This window comes from Somniosus microcephalus, chromosome 33 (assembly GCF_052327205.1).
Source record: "Somniosus microcephalus isolate GS21.2 chromosome 33, FLI_Smic_1.0, whole genome shotgun sequence".
Classification (NCBI taxonomy): domain Eukaryota; kingdom Metazoa; phylum Chordata; class Chondrichthyes; order Squaliformes; family Somniosidae; genus Somniosus; species Somniosus microcephalus.
Genome location: NC_141019.1, coordinates 2,982,493 through 2,998,314, shown reverse-complemented (window position 1 = coordinate 2,998,314; position 15,822 = coordinate 2,982,493). Strand labels below are relative to the sequence as shown.

General features: G+C 45.0%; 1 protein-coding gene across 1 annotated transcript in view; it reads left to right on the top strand.

Moving 5' to 3' along the window:
• Positions 1-12,239, top strand: part of LOC147096932 (Golgi reassembly-stacking protein 2-like) — a 47,119-nt gene extending 34,880 nt beyond the window's left edge. The window contains exons 7-9 of the mRNA XM_085972513.1: positions 3,209-3,298; positions 5,623-5,748; positions 8,975-12,239. Of these exons, the coding sequence (XP_085828639.1) occupies positions 3,209-3,298; positions 5,623-5,748; positions 8,975-9,186 (428 nt within the window). The 3' untranslated portion in view covers positions 9,187-12,239. The remainder of the gene's footprint in view (positions 1-3,208; positions 3,299-5,622; positions 5,749-8,974) is intronic.
• The last annotated feature ends 3,583 nt before the right edge of the window (positions 12,240-15,822 follow it).

Genomic DNA, 15,822 nt, shown 5'->3' with positions numbered 1-15,822 from the left:
TCCACTTGCCGGGACTGTCTGGAGCGGGGTTCGAAACCCTACTCCTTCTGGCCCAGCGGCGGGGATGCTTACCGCTACGCAAAAGGCCCACTCCGCGCAAAAGATGACACCCATACGTTTCCTGCGCCTTTTCCCTCCCCGTGACTGGAGCCCTATGCTGCCACTTGAAAGACCAAGCTATCATCTGTCCTTTTTGCGGCGCCTTGGACTTCTCATTACCAATGATGAGCAGGCGCTGCGCCTCCACCTCGTTGAGGAGATTGCTGAGGTCATCATCAGTTCAATTGTGAGTTCTTTTAATGCCGTGAATTGTGCTCATTCCAGCCATTTCACGTTGCTAATCGGAGTGGGCCTTTGGCGTAGCGGTAGGATCCCCGCCGCTGGGCCAGACAGGGCAGGGTTTCGAACCCCGCTCCAGACAGTCCCGGCAAGTGGAGTCGGAGCTCCGGCTCTAAATTCTGGGTTGACATCCAGTGGGATATTTGCGTCCGTGGGTGTGGGTGGCCCCCCCTCCTCGTATAGCTTGTGGGAGCCCGTAAACCCTCCCGCCATAGGACTAACCACCCTAATGGCTGGTACAAAGATGGTTACGGTCACGGAAGGAGCGTTAATCACGGCCATAAATCCTTCCACCACTTCATACAGTTCCCCAAAGGGAACAGTGTGAAGACACGTATGACGACGACGTTGCTAAATAAATAAATGGAATGAAAAAAATTCTTTCAGGGCTTTTAAAAGTCTTTAAATTGCTTTAATTCTGTTTAAAACTACTTCAGATTCTTCAAAATAATGTAAACGTTTTTAAAAGTTTATAAAAGTTACCAAAAGCTTCATAAAAATACCAAAAACCTATTTAAAATGCTGCTCGCCATGTAAAAATGCTTAGCAGCTTGTGAGAAACATTGGGGGCGTGTCCTATTAAACTGAGACCTCAAGGGGCGTGTCTCAGTTGCACAGCGCGCTCCAGGCTTCGCGCTGGCTGCACTCCTGGGCGGCATGACGTCAGACGCTGCCCGGGATTCTTCTCTTTCAAAAAGGAATTCCAGGCGTCCCTGGAGGTGAACGGCAGGCGCGTCGGGTAAGTGCAGATCGGGGGCTTGCACGCGCGGCAAGCCACCGACCCGAATTTCTGCCCCATTATCCCAGCAAGCCTTGCAATCTATAGTTGCCCCTTTTTTCTATATTTCCACACCTCTGTCTTTCCTTCCTCCTCCAATCTATAGGTTTCCTGACTTGCCACATTCTAGCATTCTTTTTGACCTTGGTGCTATCCTGCATTATGAGCCTCAGTCCTTGACCTAGTATCTTCTCAATTGGGAAAAAATAAACCCATGCAGGCACATAGAATCGGCTCTGTGCATTTAGTGAGCCATACAGAAGGCACCTAATGTTACTGCAGCTCGCAAGGTTTGTGAAAATGTGGATCAGCAGTGCTGCCACTCTGCTCAGTTTAGTCCTTTTTATATTTGAGTGGCATTTATGATGTGAGAATTGCACTTCTACTGTTTATCGCACTCAAGTGCCAAATGCCCAGTGACTCATTACTCAAGTTGCTCCAGTTCTAGTACTGGCAGGAGTTGGGTCTGGTCGGGTTGGTGGACTCCAGGTTCTCCGCTGCTACTGACTGCTTCAGCCACAGCTGCAGTTTCGTGACCGAAATGGGCGATATTTGGCAATCGATACTTTTAACAAAAAGGAACGGTGGGCTTCAATAAAAAAAAGTTATACTGGCAAATGGAAGTTGAATCATAGTTTGCTTTGGCTTCCATGTCATATTAAAATAAGGGTCTTGGGGCATCCCAGTGACTATAGAAAAAGGCTAGGCTGTGTCCCATCAGTTGCTTCATTTTGGTATTGCTGCCGTTACCAGGGCAATCTGCAAGTCTTAGCGATGTAAGAACACTCAGCGATGCCTTCCTCCTGAAATTACAATAGTGGTTGTTCTTTCTTAGGTGATGTGGGGTATTGACAACTGTTTTCACTAGTGTCCCTTTCAAAAATGGTTTCAAAGAATTATAACTTAATATCCATATTGTATACTTTATGTAGATTTATATGGACTGGGGTCATTTTTAATTGCCCAGCTCTTATCTCTATGCTAACACTCTCAATTATACAGTTGCCTTTCTTATCAGACTGCTTATTTGACATCAAGCCAGATTGGCTTCCACCAGAATTCAGTACACTTGCTCAACCCTGAGCTGAGTCTCAAATCCCATATCCTATCCATTATTAAGACCACATATCTCCACCTCTGTACCATCGCCCGTACCTCTTCCCTCACTGCCACCGAAACCCGTATCTATGCTTTCATTGCCTCACGGCTTAAACTTTTCCAATGCCCTTGATCTCCACACTACACACATTTCAACTTCTCCAAGCCTGCATTGTCCCACAGTAAATCTTGCTCGCCCACCTCCTCTGCTTGTGGTGAACTCCATTGGCTCCCTGCCTTGCAATGGGTTGAATTCAAAATCCTTTGTCCCCATTTACAAATTCCTCCATGGCCTCACCCTACCCTATCTCTGCAGCCTTTTCCAGTGCTGTGTCCCAGTTTGTGCGCCATGGTCCTCTTGCTCTAGCCTCCTGTGCAGTCCTTCTGGTGCTCTTCACTCAGTAACTCGGCTTTCAGCTGTCTGTCTTATGCCTGGAACTCCCTCCCCAAGCCTCTGCCTTGCTATCTACCTCCCAGCCTTTGACTGCCTCCTGTCTCTTCGACCACCCCTCCAGCCAGCTCTCCTAAATCTTGTACTGCTGCTTGGGAAGTTTTATGAAGTTTTAAGGTGCCGTACAAATGCAAGTTGTTGATACAGCTCACAGGACTGGCTCAGTCTGGGTGTGACCTGAGAAAGCTGAATTTATATGTACAGTTCAAGTGATGGGATTGCTGAAGTACCCTACACCAACTCTTATTTACTGATGTTGTGTTTTGCCTAATTTTTTCCATCCCGTGTCTGTCACCATTACTAAATCAATCGGTATAACGGCAGAGAGCAGGGGTAGTTTGACTTCTCGCTTTCTTTGCTAGGAAATAGTATGGAGCACAGGTGGAAAGTTCAGTGTCAAATCCCAAAGGGGAGGAATGAAATATTGAAAAATGGTTTTATTTGCACTGTGCAGAGATGAATCTATTAAATGCTGTAATATTATTATATGTCTGCTTTTTCCAAGATGCTTTCAGTAAATTCTAACGCTCTCTTATTTTCAGGTTCTGTGGGTGTTCCATTGTTCCCTTCCCCTTTGAACGAACCCTTCACTGTGTCATTAGCCAATGCGGCCATCACCAGTACTGTGCCAGGTATGCCCAGGACAATGGTTCATGTAGGCTTTGAATAGATTTTGTAGTGCAGCCACTCCCTCCATGTGAATAATACATTGGTGTTTATTAGTTATACAGTATATTCTGTACATGCTCCAGTAAACTGCGTTTTTACAAAAAAATATAAAAGTAAAATAACTTGGTTTGATACCTTTTGCTGGTGGTTGATCGCCCAGTCGTTTGTCAGCCACTTGCCTTAAACCTTCGTCCTTCCCACACGGGGAGACTCTTTCTGTAGATTCCCCAAATGTCACTGCATCAAAGGAAGTCCCCTGCCCCTCAAGTTAACATCACATCTGTCTTTCTTGCTTTGTTTGCTCTTTCCTGAAGGGGCTCACTCTTGCTGAGATACAGGGAGTAGAAATGCATCCTGGGAGGTAGCGCAGACCAGGCGCTATCGAATTGGCAGCCCGTTTTACACGCCGCTCTTTTTTCTTTTCCATGGATTTTTTAATCCCCATAAAAAAGAATTACATAGCAATCGCAGTACAGCAACAGGCTATTTGGCTCAACCAATCCGTGTTGCTGTTTATCTTCTACATGAGCATCCTAATCCCATGTGTCCACCCTGTTCCCATATCACTTTATTTCCCTTTCTTTCAACCCCCTATCTAACCTATTCTTAAATGTTGACACGGTCTCTGCCTCAATCGCTAACTCTGGTATATATATTTATTATAATTTATATTCCTCCGGTGCCCCCTCCTCTTATCCTGTTACTTTGGCTTACACATGGACCATGATAACTTGCTGCTTTCCTCCCCTTCCATAATCTTTTCCAGTCTTTCCAGAATCCCCCTGGCCGTAGACTCTGGGAGGCAACAAAATATCCGGGACTTTGGACTGTAGAAGATCGTGTCCAGCCCTCTATTGAGTCTCCTATTACTAGTGCATTCCTAACAGAATCGCTAATCTCTTTCCCTCCCGCGCCCCCCCCCCCCCCCCCCCCCCAACCCACCTTGAGCCGTCTCCTGTTTTTTGTACAATAGCAAAATACTGCGGATGCTGGAAATCTGAAATAACAACAGAAAATGCTGGAAACACTCAGCAGGCCAGGCAGCATCCGTGGAGAGAGAAACAGAGTTAACGTTTCAGGTCTGGGACCCGTCTTCAGAACTAGTCAGAACAGAAGGGTCTCCGACCTGAACCGTTAACTCTGTTTCTCTCTCCACAGATGCTGCCTGGCCTGCTGAGTGTTTCCAGCATTTTCTGTTGTTGTTCCTGTTTTTTGTAATTCGTTTGATGTTCCTGCCCAGTGGTCCTCATTCTCCCACAGGAAGCCAATGCCTCAAACTTATCATAAAAGAGAGTTTTATCTGGGTATTCCTGCTCCAGCCTGACCCTCGTCACTTTCCGTGACCTGTGGATGGTCACCCCTCCTTCCTGGGCCACTGCCACCTCCCTATCCCTGTGGGATGACTACCTGCTGAAACTCTTGCTTTTGAAACCTCTCTCCCTCCCTGATGTGTTGGATTGCCTCCGAATCTATATCAAGTTCTGAGCTCTTAAGTCAAGTAATCTCACTTGAAGAAACTTCCCACAGATGTTTGTCCGAGTTAACATCTGCCACTCAAAATCCCGCGTCCCGCAGGAACCGCACATCACTGTTCCAGCTTGTGCTGCGATTCCTACTATAAATGTATAAAAAGTATGTTTGTTGTGTATTTCTACTTCAATTTCAATCAACTGCCCTGCTCCTCCTCCTCCTCCTCCTCCTCCTCCCTTGAGCCAAATTCCCATTGTGGTTTCGCAGGCAGTGATGGACCTCTGATGATCGGACCAATATTGCAAGGTTGCGCTCCAATATGGAGCCGCGCAGGACGCGAGAGCGGGTTGGAGAGTTGGGTGCGGAGCTCTGTGCACCCAATTCTCTGCACCCTGGATCTTGCAATGAAAACGTTTGCAGTTTTTGGAAGCCGAGCTGCCGTCCAGCACGAGCCTTAGTTTGCCTTCAACCACCATGCAAATACGCCTGTAGTACTTTGGGGTGTGTGCAATTTTTATTAAAAAATAATAATTTCTCCTTTTTACTCCTCTGTAAACTTCTTGAATGGTGACTGGGCGGCAGCCATGCTGTTGTGCCGCCATGGTTTTTCCGCTTGTCTCCCTCCTGTTAGTAAAACCGCTCCACATGATTATGCGGGAGGGGGGTTTCACCAGTAGGAGAGTGAAGCTGCCCTTCCAGTATGGCCATGTGGAGTGACTGGAATGCAAATCTGTTGGAATCGTCACTGTTGAGTCCAGGTTGTGCAAATGTCGCAAATTTGAGCCTTTCCCTCTGCCGACTGTTTTGTCGTCTTTAGGTCTGATAACGGCACCACCTGCGTTTACCAACCTACCGAATTTTCCAAACTTAAATGTGGCTTTTCCCAACCTTGCTGTGGGGACACTACCAGGATTGGGAGGGAATCCCATTGCCACGTCCACAGGTAAATATGTATTTGTGTATTGCTGTGTGTGTTGTGATTTTTGGAGTGGGGGGGGGGGGGGGGATATTTTATTTTAGAGTCATTGGTGTCTCGAGTCTAGCCCAGTCAGAGCGGATTACTTCATCCCTTTCCTGCGGTGATCACCCATCATGAACCATTTTGAACCGACCATTCTGGTTTTGGGGGGTGGATGCCCAGTAATTGTGATATTTAAAAAGCGTACTGGCAAAAAAAAATTTTAATCTGTTTTTCCGACACTGCATTGTTCTATAAGGATGTAGTGTTGTTGTAAATTGGTCCGCTTGCAGCATGTGCAAACGTGAAACGAGTGTGCACGAGAAGACCATTTTGTTCGTGCTTAATTGGCCTACCCATCATTCCATATTAAGTGTGATCAAACCACTTGCACATTCCCTTTTAATTGGACTGGTCACCTGTTGTTGACTGCAATTTTTGATGTAGAATTTTTGCTGGTCATTGGGGCTGACCGAGGTAAAAGTTGGATTAGGGAGAGAGTTCTATTTTATAAAGTTGCCTTTTACCTTGGTCACTTTCTCCGAGGGGCCACAAGGTGACTGCTGTGGGGAAATGTCACACTGCTGCAGTATGGGGCACTTATTCTGAAGCTATGTTTGAGCATGATGCAGAGGGAGCTTTACTCTGCATCTAACAGTGCTATAATTGAGCTGTTCAACCCCTGGCCTGTGGGCCAAACGTGGTCCGCTTCTCAACTTCAACTGGCCCAGGAAACAGCCCATGACTTAAAACCAAATCTCTCCAAATAACCTGCTGAAAGAACTAATCTGGCGGCGGGGATTGAAACCCACAGATAACTCTGCCAGCTCTCTCGGCGGAAGTGCAGCAGGCTTTCATTCACCTTCCATTCCCAGCGGCGCTGCCTTTCCCTCCTCCAATTGGGACCTGCGTTCCTTTTTGTATTGCTGAGGCAGGTACAAATGGAGGGAGAGAGCAGGGAAGGGGGAATCAAAAGCCTGCTGCACTCTTGCCGAGAGGTGATGGTGTTGCCTGTCGCTTTCATTCCGTGCCAGATGATCAGCTGTTTTGGCCGCTCTGGAAATGTCCTCGCTCTAAGATTATGATGAACACACACATGTTCCCGAGAGCGCGCTCACACAGTTTATGTACACTTGATTGCCTCCCAGTTTGCGATGCAAGAAACAGTTTAAACCTACCAGCAATTAATGCCTTTTATTCTACAAAAGGTCTTCTATTGTACTGAGCTAGTTGTCTATTATATTCATCCTATTGAAATAGAGTCCTGAATATCGAGTCAAAGCACTCTCCTAGCTGCAGCACTGATTAAAATGAATATTTTGTGCTTTCAGCAGGCATTACTTTATTCACTTTTCCTCGAGATGCAGTTGCACTTTGCGCACTTCTTCTAAGCCAGCTCTGAAAGACTACGTGCTGCTGGCTGTTAATGCACCTTTTTGAATAATGCTTGTCCGTTTGGCTTTATGGTGTGATATCTCTCTCCTAGAGGCAGTAATCCTGCCGTCACAGCACAGATTTCACTTTGACCTTGAACTTGCGTTGTGGTACGATGGGTACAAGAGCTTAATAATATATTGACCTGAAATTCCCCTCCCTGCGATTTTAGCAAGGCTGTTGCGATTGATTCAGGGCACCTCCTGACCACCTTTACTCATGTTCACAGGAAATTGCGGGTTCTATAGGCATTCTCTTATAAGCCGTAGCATGTCTTGGGTAACTGTACTCGTGTACCAGAAGTTGTATAGGATGCCCAATCCTGCTCTCTCTGGGCAAATGTCAGACCATATGGTTCAGGCTGAAACAGCAAATTCAATTTATTGCGAGAATTAAAGACCAAACCAAAATAAACAGTCATGCAGGCCTGGACGTGCACCTTTTTAGTTTAAACTGTTTCTGAAATCAAAATGAGTGTTCAAATTCTGGAAGTCCTTTAAACGGAGTCTTTTTGATGATTCTTTATTCTGGTTTGCTCCCTTTCGTAAGCTACTGTCATCGCCCTCTCCCCCTGTTCTTGCGGGCTACTGTCCTGTCCTCAATTTTCCCTTCCTCTCAACTCCTTGAATGTGTTGCTTCGCAAATCCGTGCCTGTCTCCTGCAGCTCTGTTTGAATTTCTCCAATCAGGTTTATGCCCTTACCACCGCACCAAGACTGCCCTAACCAAAGTCACAAATGACATTCTCAGTGACCTTGACCGCAGTGCATTGTCCATCCTCATCAAAGGCTGCGGCGAGGTCACGGTCGACCACCCTATCCTCCTCTAATGACTCTGCTCCATTGCTCAGCTCAGTGAGATTGTCTTCACTTGGTTCCAGCCTTGCCTATCCAATCACAGCCAGATCATCTTCAGTAATGGTCGCCCTTCCCTCCCTCGCTTTAGGTCTCCTTCCTTGGCTGTGCCCATTATTTGATTAACCCTCTGTGAAGTGCTTTGGGGCATTTTTCTATGTTAAAGATGCTATAATCCGTGCATGCAGTAGGAACTTCAGTCAGTGTTTTGTGCATTTGGCAGTACTTCCCCCAAACAAAGGCAAGAAGATTCCTTGCAGGATGCAGCCAACAGAATGAAATGTTATATTTTTCCTAGCCAAAAAAATGTAAAAAGACTTAATCCAGAAGTATTAAGAGCGGAACACAAACACCGGCATGGACTGGTTGGGCCGAATGGCCTGTTTCTCTGCTGTATATTCGATGTAAATATTACAGCCTCCAGTCTGACAGAAGGGGTTAATCCCTGTGAATTGGTTAATTCCTATGCTAAAATAGCAGAAGAATTTCAGATGTGCTAGTTGTGGGGCAAACTACAGGAAACTTTCGATTTACTGGCACCTAAATAACCGGAAATCTCGGTTAACCGGCAAAATTCAGGAGTAGGTTCAGGTAAGTTTTATTACTTGCCTTCCTCGATCTGTTGCTGTGCAATTGGGTGTGGCTGCAGCTGTTGCTAAGCTACAGAGACGCTTGGAACTTGTGGCCATTGTTCTGAACCTGTTGCTAAGCAACAGGGTTTGTTGCTTTATACGGAGCTTTCGGCTCTCATCTTTTACTATAGCTTTCGGTTATCCGGAATTTTTGATGAACTGGCACCACGTCTGTCCCGGATAAAAAAGTGTTTCCTGTACATCATCTGCTCCATGTTGGATATTCATTCTCTGTATTTAGGCTTTAGCCTTAATTCTGTTCTGATTTTTAACTTGGACTCTTCCTTTCCAGGTTCACACTTGTCGACCACCAGTCCAGTGTCGCACCTGGCCTTCTCCAACCTCCCTCCTGCTGATCCTGCCGCGGCTCCTGTGCTTCCAGCCTTCTCCTCAGTGCCACCGTTCTGCCCCAGCCCCTCGACTACAACCGAAAGCATTACAGCACCTTTTCACTCTCAGTGGAGTAAAGTCTCGGACCCTGCGCCTGCTGTAGCCCAGGAATAGTCTCCTGCCAGCAGCTGAGACAAAAAGCTGTCTTCCGCACTTGTTTTGATGAAACTGGCAGAAGGGTATGTTCTACTCAGACAGCACTAATAAACTACTGAGGGATGCCTACCCCAACACACGAATAATACTGCCAAGATTCTAACTGAGTAAAAACAGACCTACTTTACTAAAAAAAAACAGGCTTCCCAATTTAGCAATATGTATGTAGATGTCAGTCTGACTCTTTAGCAGCATGACAATCATTTAAAAAAAATTAATTCCAGATAAACTAGCAGAATTCTAAGTTGAGCGTAGAATTCCAGTATATCAAATTCCTTCCCATTCATCCCATTGTGGAAACACACACACACATCCGCACAAGTCGACTCCTCCCATTCATGTTTTCACTACCTAGCGCACACCCAACATTTTCACTAGCACAGCTCGATCATTTTTAGCATGTTACGGTTTCTTATATTAAAAAAAAAGTATTTTGTATAAGTGTTTTAACGTCATTATAGTGACCACTCCAGCGCCGTTTGCTGGAACATGGGACTGAGAGCTGATTAAAGTTTGAGGTGTAGCAGTTTCCGAAAGCATTTTTCAGAATAAAACTCTGCATTAATTCCCACTGTTTTGTCAAGTTGCATAGTTTGTTTTAATCTACCTAGTATAGATTCAGTTGCAGCATGAATGACTCAAGATGCTGACGTGCAGGTTTTCTTTTTTTGTCTCGTCAGTCCATTTGAACTCCTGGCCCAAGCGTAGCCTTGAACTGTTGTCATTAACATATATTTTAACCAATAGGTTATTGTGTTTTTCAGTATTCAGCAGTAATCAAAAATGATACTGTTGCAGAATGCCGTTAACCGTCTTACTTATCCTGGGAATATACTGTTGCAATACTGTATGTAGCTTGCTTACGATTTATTGTTAAGCCATTTGCTGTTGGCTTATGACCATTATCATGACTGTGATTTTTCCAGTACTGGACACTAAGCGCATTAAGTTGAAGATACCGGAGTAATTGAGGTGCGTGGAGAGGGGAGACTGGGGTGAAATTCCTCCGGTCACTGAAAGGGATTTCCCATTTTTCTGCTCGTGTTGACTTTTTTCAGTGAAATGTCACCCCAAAAGTTGATCACTAATCCAGTCTCTTGGTTAGGTAAGACCTTGTATGGTTTATTAATGGTATTCCAATATTTTTACTTTTTTTAAAGAAACTTTGACTTCACTACTGTGCTATTTATACAAGCTTGTTAATTTGTGGCCAAAAATTGTGATATTATCGAGGTATCTTTAATTAAGCTCCAATTGCATCCCTGATTAATGATTGATAAATTAGATTGCCAGAAAGTTAGTATCACAACAGGATAGCAAGCCAACAGTTTGCTTTCACATTCTCTGGGCTTCCACATGTCTATAGACCAGTATTCTGTGATATTGGGGCCTTGTACCTGCAGAGGATCTGGTCTGATTCTACATGAGCATTCTGGCAGCTTCCTCCTTGCTTTGTCTTTCACTGTGATGATGGTGAAGGCTGATCACGGGGTTCGGGTTGACGTGGTTCAAAGGTAAATTCCAATCTAATGGCAAAACTCTGAGTCACGATGCTATTTATAAAAAAAAAAAAACTAGATCTGATGCGTTCCTTTTTGTGATCTTCCTGCCTCTGGGCTGACCCCTGCTGATTTAGAAATCTTTGTTTCACACAATAATTGTGAATGAAGGAAGCCATTCGGCCCATCGTAACTCGTCCATCCAGAAAGACCCTACAGCCAATCCTTCATTTGTGAAAGTGGGAAGAAAATACTTGTTTGAATTATTGGCTACTTCTAGTTGAGAGAAAATTGGCAAGGTTTTTTTTCCAAAATGCTAAAAAGAAAAAAAATTCCTCTCCTCCACCGGTCCTCTGCACATATATAATGAGTTCATTGTGCAGCCTCAACACTACCTATAGCACGTGAATTAAAAAACTTGTAATATGCCTGTTATAGCTGTGTTAAAGGTTTACTGTACCTTGTAAAGTAATAACACTATAGAGGATAGTAGAGGCTACTTCCTTGCGTCCCAAATCATTTATCATAGTGTATGCAAGTGGATTACAGGAAACTCTCGATTCACCGGCACCCAAACAACCGGAAATCTCGGTTAACCGGCAAAATTCAGGAGTAGGTTCAGTTAAGTTTTTCTTCATATTAGTGGCCGTTTCTTGATTCTTGGCTGTGTAATCGGGGGCTCCTGCACTTGTTGCTAAGCAACAGGGACGCTTGGTCTGTGGCCGGGGTTCTTGCAGCTGTTGCTAAGCAACAGGGAAGCCTGGATTTGTTGCTGTGTACGGAGCTCTCGTACCTTTTAACTATAACTCTCTGTAATCCAGACTTTTTGATAAACCGGCACCACGCCGGTCCCGTCGGTGCCGGATAAAAGAGTTTCCTGTATATGCATTTTTTTAATATGGGGGTTGGTCTGGCTGGAGCTTTTTGCATATAATGGACTCTCTTGTCTGAGTACTGAGAGGGACCAGGTGTCTTGTAGAACTGGAATGATTCTTTTCACTTGAGTGGCAGAAAGGGTGCGTTGTAGCTGAACCTTTTCATCATCCTTAAATTTGACACAGATACTGGACCAATTTTTATTTCAAAGCTATACGGTATTAAAGCCCTTTGTGTCATTACTTGTGTAAAATGAGATGATAGCTGATCCTAAGCATCCTGGTGTCATTGTTGAGCAGGAGCTGTGTCTGTTTCTGTATCCGCCCAACGGTGTGCCATTGTGGCTGGCATCGACCTGGGTTATTATGGACATCTCACTCCAGCCCAATTTGGCTCCAAGTTACTGACTGCAATAACTAGTAATGTACAGTATAGATTTTAAAAGGCTAGTGTATTTTTGTTGGCACTCAGATTGTAGTTCAATAGCACAGAAATTCAATGACCTTTTATACATCTTAATGTCCTGTAATTTTTTAAAAAAAGAACCAAGTTTAATGTTTACTGTGAAATTTCACTTTGCTGTAAATGTACAGTCATTTGCTTTGGACCCATCAATAAAGATGGCAGTTGATGTCTCATGGTGTTGTGTTTGTTTTCTGTAATGAATGTTTTCTTCAGGCATCCTGCATATTGTACACTACAGATGAGCCCTGAAGTGAAGCCAACTCTAAGCTTATTAAGGGGTTGTACACCTAAAAATGACATGTTTCACTTCACTCAGTGCTGCGTTCCCTCAGCTAGTGAAGGATTATAATCTGAGCTTCCAAGTTGAGAGCGCGCTTTGGGCATCAAACCCTCCGCTAAGTTTTTGATCCCAACTTGTGATCGTAACTCTACTGAATGCAAATTGAATTTACAACCATCATTAATCTATAACTATTGTCATCGCAAAATGGTTATTACCCGAACCCTGGTCTCGATTAAGCGAGTTGGTGATCTTCAGCAAAGTTCACTAGTTCTAAAGAGGCTCCTATCCAAAAACTCCAGAAAGTTGGTCTCTGTCTAGGACCTGAGGATTTTGTGCAGATGTGGAATGTTCCTAACTCTGTGTGTCTATCTTCGGTCTCTTGTGTGTAAGTTTTCAGAGACTGGTATATGGTCAATTATGAAACTCTCCTGAAGATTGTTTCTTCTTGCTGGCATCTGGGTAACTGGAGGGGTCAACTGTATAGGGCATCACCAGATAGATATAGATGAAGGCCATTCTTCCCATCCTAGCTCATTATTCCTGGAAAAGATCTACAGTTTCACCCTCTTTTTCCCCCCACCCCCCCCCCCCCCCCCTTTGCTATTGGAACCAGCATCGCAACCATCCTATTGACCCTAATCTGGAAGCTACTTCAAATAATTCCCATGTTTTTGGCCTCCACTGCCCTTTGCAGAAGTCCATTCCAAGTGTTAGTTACTCTGGCTGAAGACCTTCAGGAAATCGGTCCTAAATTTGCCTTTTACCAGTTTGAATCTGAGTCCCTTTGCCTTGCTGGTATGGGTTTACCTTTTTTTTAAATGTTCCCTATCCATAGCTCTGAAGTTCCCCTTCAATTGCCTCCTTTTGAAGAGCCCAATCTTTCCTCTTAACTATTCTGTCACCAGGAATCAACCTCTCGGCCTCTTCTCTGCACCACTTCCACAGCTTGAGTGATTCCTTTGTTTTAGTGACCAGAACTGGACACAGTGGTCAAGGTGCTGTCTGACCAGATCGATGTAAAGTTTAAGCATGATGCTTCCCCACCTGCTGCTTTATTCTAGTTCTTACTCCTGATGCAGTGATGGGATGTCCACATTCCTGGAGCGCTAAAGGACGCAGCCGGGATTCGAGGCTCCTTCCCTCCCTTAAAGGGAAGGGCCATCGCTGCTGGCTCTGCATTGGGACCAGTTAGCTGGTCCCTGACGGCAGCCGCGATCCGGCCCAATCAGCCCCGTGCACTCCAGCAGAGTGCCGGGCTGACCGATTGCGGCTCAGGAGCAATCGAAAAAAAATCACGAAGCGTTAAGATTTTTCTCCTACCCGCGCCAACATCCCCTTTTATTTGTGCCCCGGAAGCTCCCAGCCTTCTGAACAATGCCTCCTGCAGCTGTCTGTATCATGGCCCGGCGATGCTGCAGGGGGCGGGACTGAAGTTCGGGTCCGGGGCGATGCACACGGCAATGACGCTATGATCTCCGTGTGCAGGAGATCGTGGTGCAAAGTCTTACCGCCGCCGCAAACTTCTCACCAAAATTCGTGGGAGTCGTTCATCTCGCCGTGCCCCGCAGGCGATAACGGAAGGTCTAAGGTACTGAATTTCTCCCCCTTATCCAAGCAGTATGTGACCTCCTTATTCTTCCTATCAAAATGTACCACCTCACAGTATTCTAAAGAAAGTACACTTGTTAAAATACTTAATGCACAAATATGTCACCAATAGTTAAATATTGTATGTAAACCAAATGTCCATTAGGTGGCAGTATAGGAATAGGTTATCACCGTTGAGTGAAGTCGTTTTTAAGAAAGCAGCATCCAGTATGATTTAATAAGGAATGGAGTGAAGCTGGTATCTTCATTCTCATAGGCCACACGAATGGCAGCTTGTGCAGAAAGATTGCTTTTTCTGGGAGAGAATAGTGCACAGACTGATACTGCAGTTGGGAGGGGCAAATTTAGGGGTATGGGGTTGAAAATTTGAGGGCAGGAATTCAAAGGTTGGGAAAGTAAAATTAAGACTGGCCCATGAAATGTTTTGCGAGTTTTCCTTTCAAGTAAAAATGAGAAATAGTCCTTCCCGATGACCACGTGAATTTTTAGAATTTCTTTTTCAGATGCGTACTCTTAAGCATGTATAGCCTGAAAATGATTTGTGGGCAAAAGCTGACCTGGTTGTTATGGCATTCCTCGGTCTGCTAATGTAGCAGCAATGCTAAACCATTTAAAACTCAATGGTTGAGGCCCATGTTAAAATGGCAGACAGGCACAGCATACGAACACGTTAAGTATTCGTCCAGTAATATAACTAACAGTCATTTCTAGGTTTCTATCTTTACATAGAATGTGCAGCACAGAAACCGGCCATTCGGCCCAACTGGTCTATGCCGGTATTTACACTCCACACCAGCCTCCACCCACCCCTCTTCATCTCGCTCACACTTGGATCACTGTGTGATGATATGTTTTCACAGTCTGTAAATACCAGAATTTCTTTGCATGAACACTGTTGTACAGCAATTTCTTTTAGGTCCTTTAAATTTGTACTGCCTTCTCGCCACCCGAGTCCCCTTGCTCCCTACTGAGATTTTTCGGCGATCTGTTCCCAGGCCGTTTGCCAATTGCTATCCCTATACACTTGCTACAAGGCGTGCGAGAGTTTTCTGTGGTTACTCCATTGGATTTTCCACTCCCCTCCCCTATGTGGAAGTGCCCGGCTCTCTCTCATGGTGAGGCTAGCACTATGGTGGGAGGCCGGGGGTAGTTAAGGCGCAGGCTTGTCATACTGGCACTCCAGTGTGCATCTGATAATTAGATGGCTCAATGTCGTGTAGTAGTTCCAGTGTGTTCTGTGCTTTGCTGTAAACTCCAGCTTCCCCTCATCATTCAAACTCCTACTTATTGACACTGGGCAAACTGATCTGACTTCCCAGATCAAATATGCTGTGATATTTACATTTTCTCATTTTTACAGATAATTTAGATATCCATAACTAAAATGTGTTTGTAACTAAATTTAATGGTGCTTTGAAGAGCGGACTATCCTTTCAGTTAAATATTAAAGTAGAGGATGCAGTTTTAGTCAGCAGGAAGTGGGTAGGGTTCAGAGGCTTCCCCCCCTAATCTTCTCCTAGGTTCTTCCCCAGGAATTGATTCCTGCTCACGATGAAGTAGGTACTCGCCTGCCTTCTAGTACCTCAGCCAACTGGCCATCAAGGTGAGGGGAGTAGATTTTCCGATCATCCATATTCAGTGGTTGGAAAATCTACGCGAGTGTTTCCTTTGTTTGAACAGTTACAGCTGGGATCCAAAGATGAGCCCTTGGGGAAGAAGGTGGCAACAGTGCTCAAACTATTGGGCTTCTTTAACAATCCAGTATAACACCAGCCAGGCTGATTTCTCCAATTTTTCATTCACCCCGGTGGCAAAACATGTGTAGAAACATCTGGATGTAAAAGTGGTGTTGGGGATCGGCTG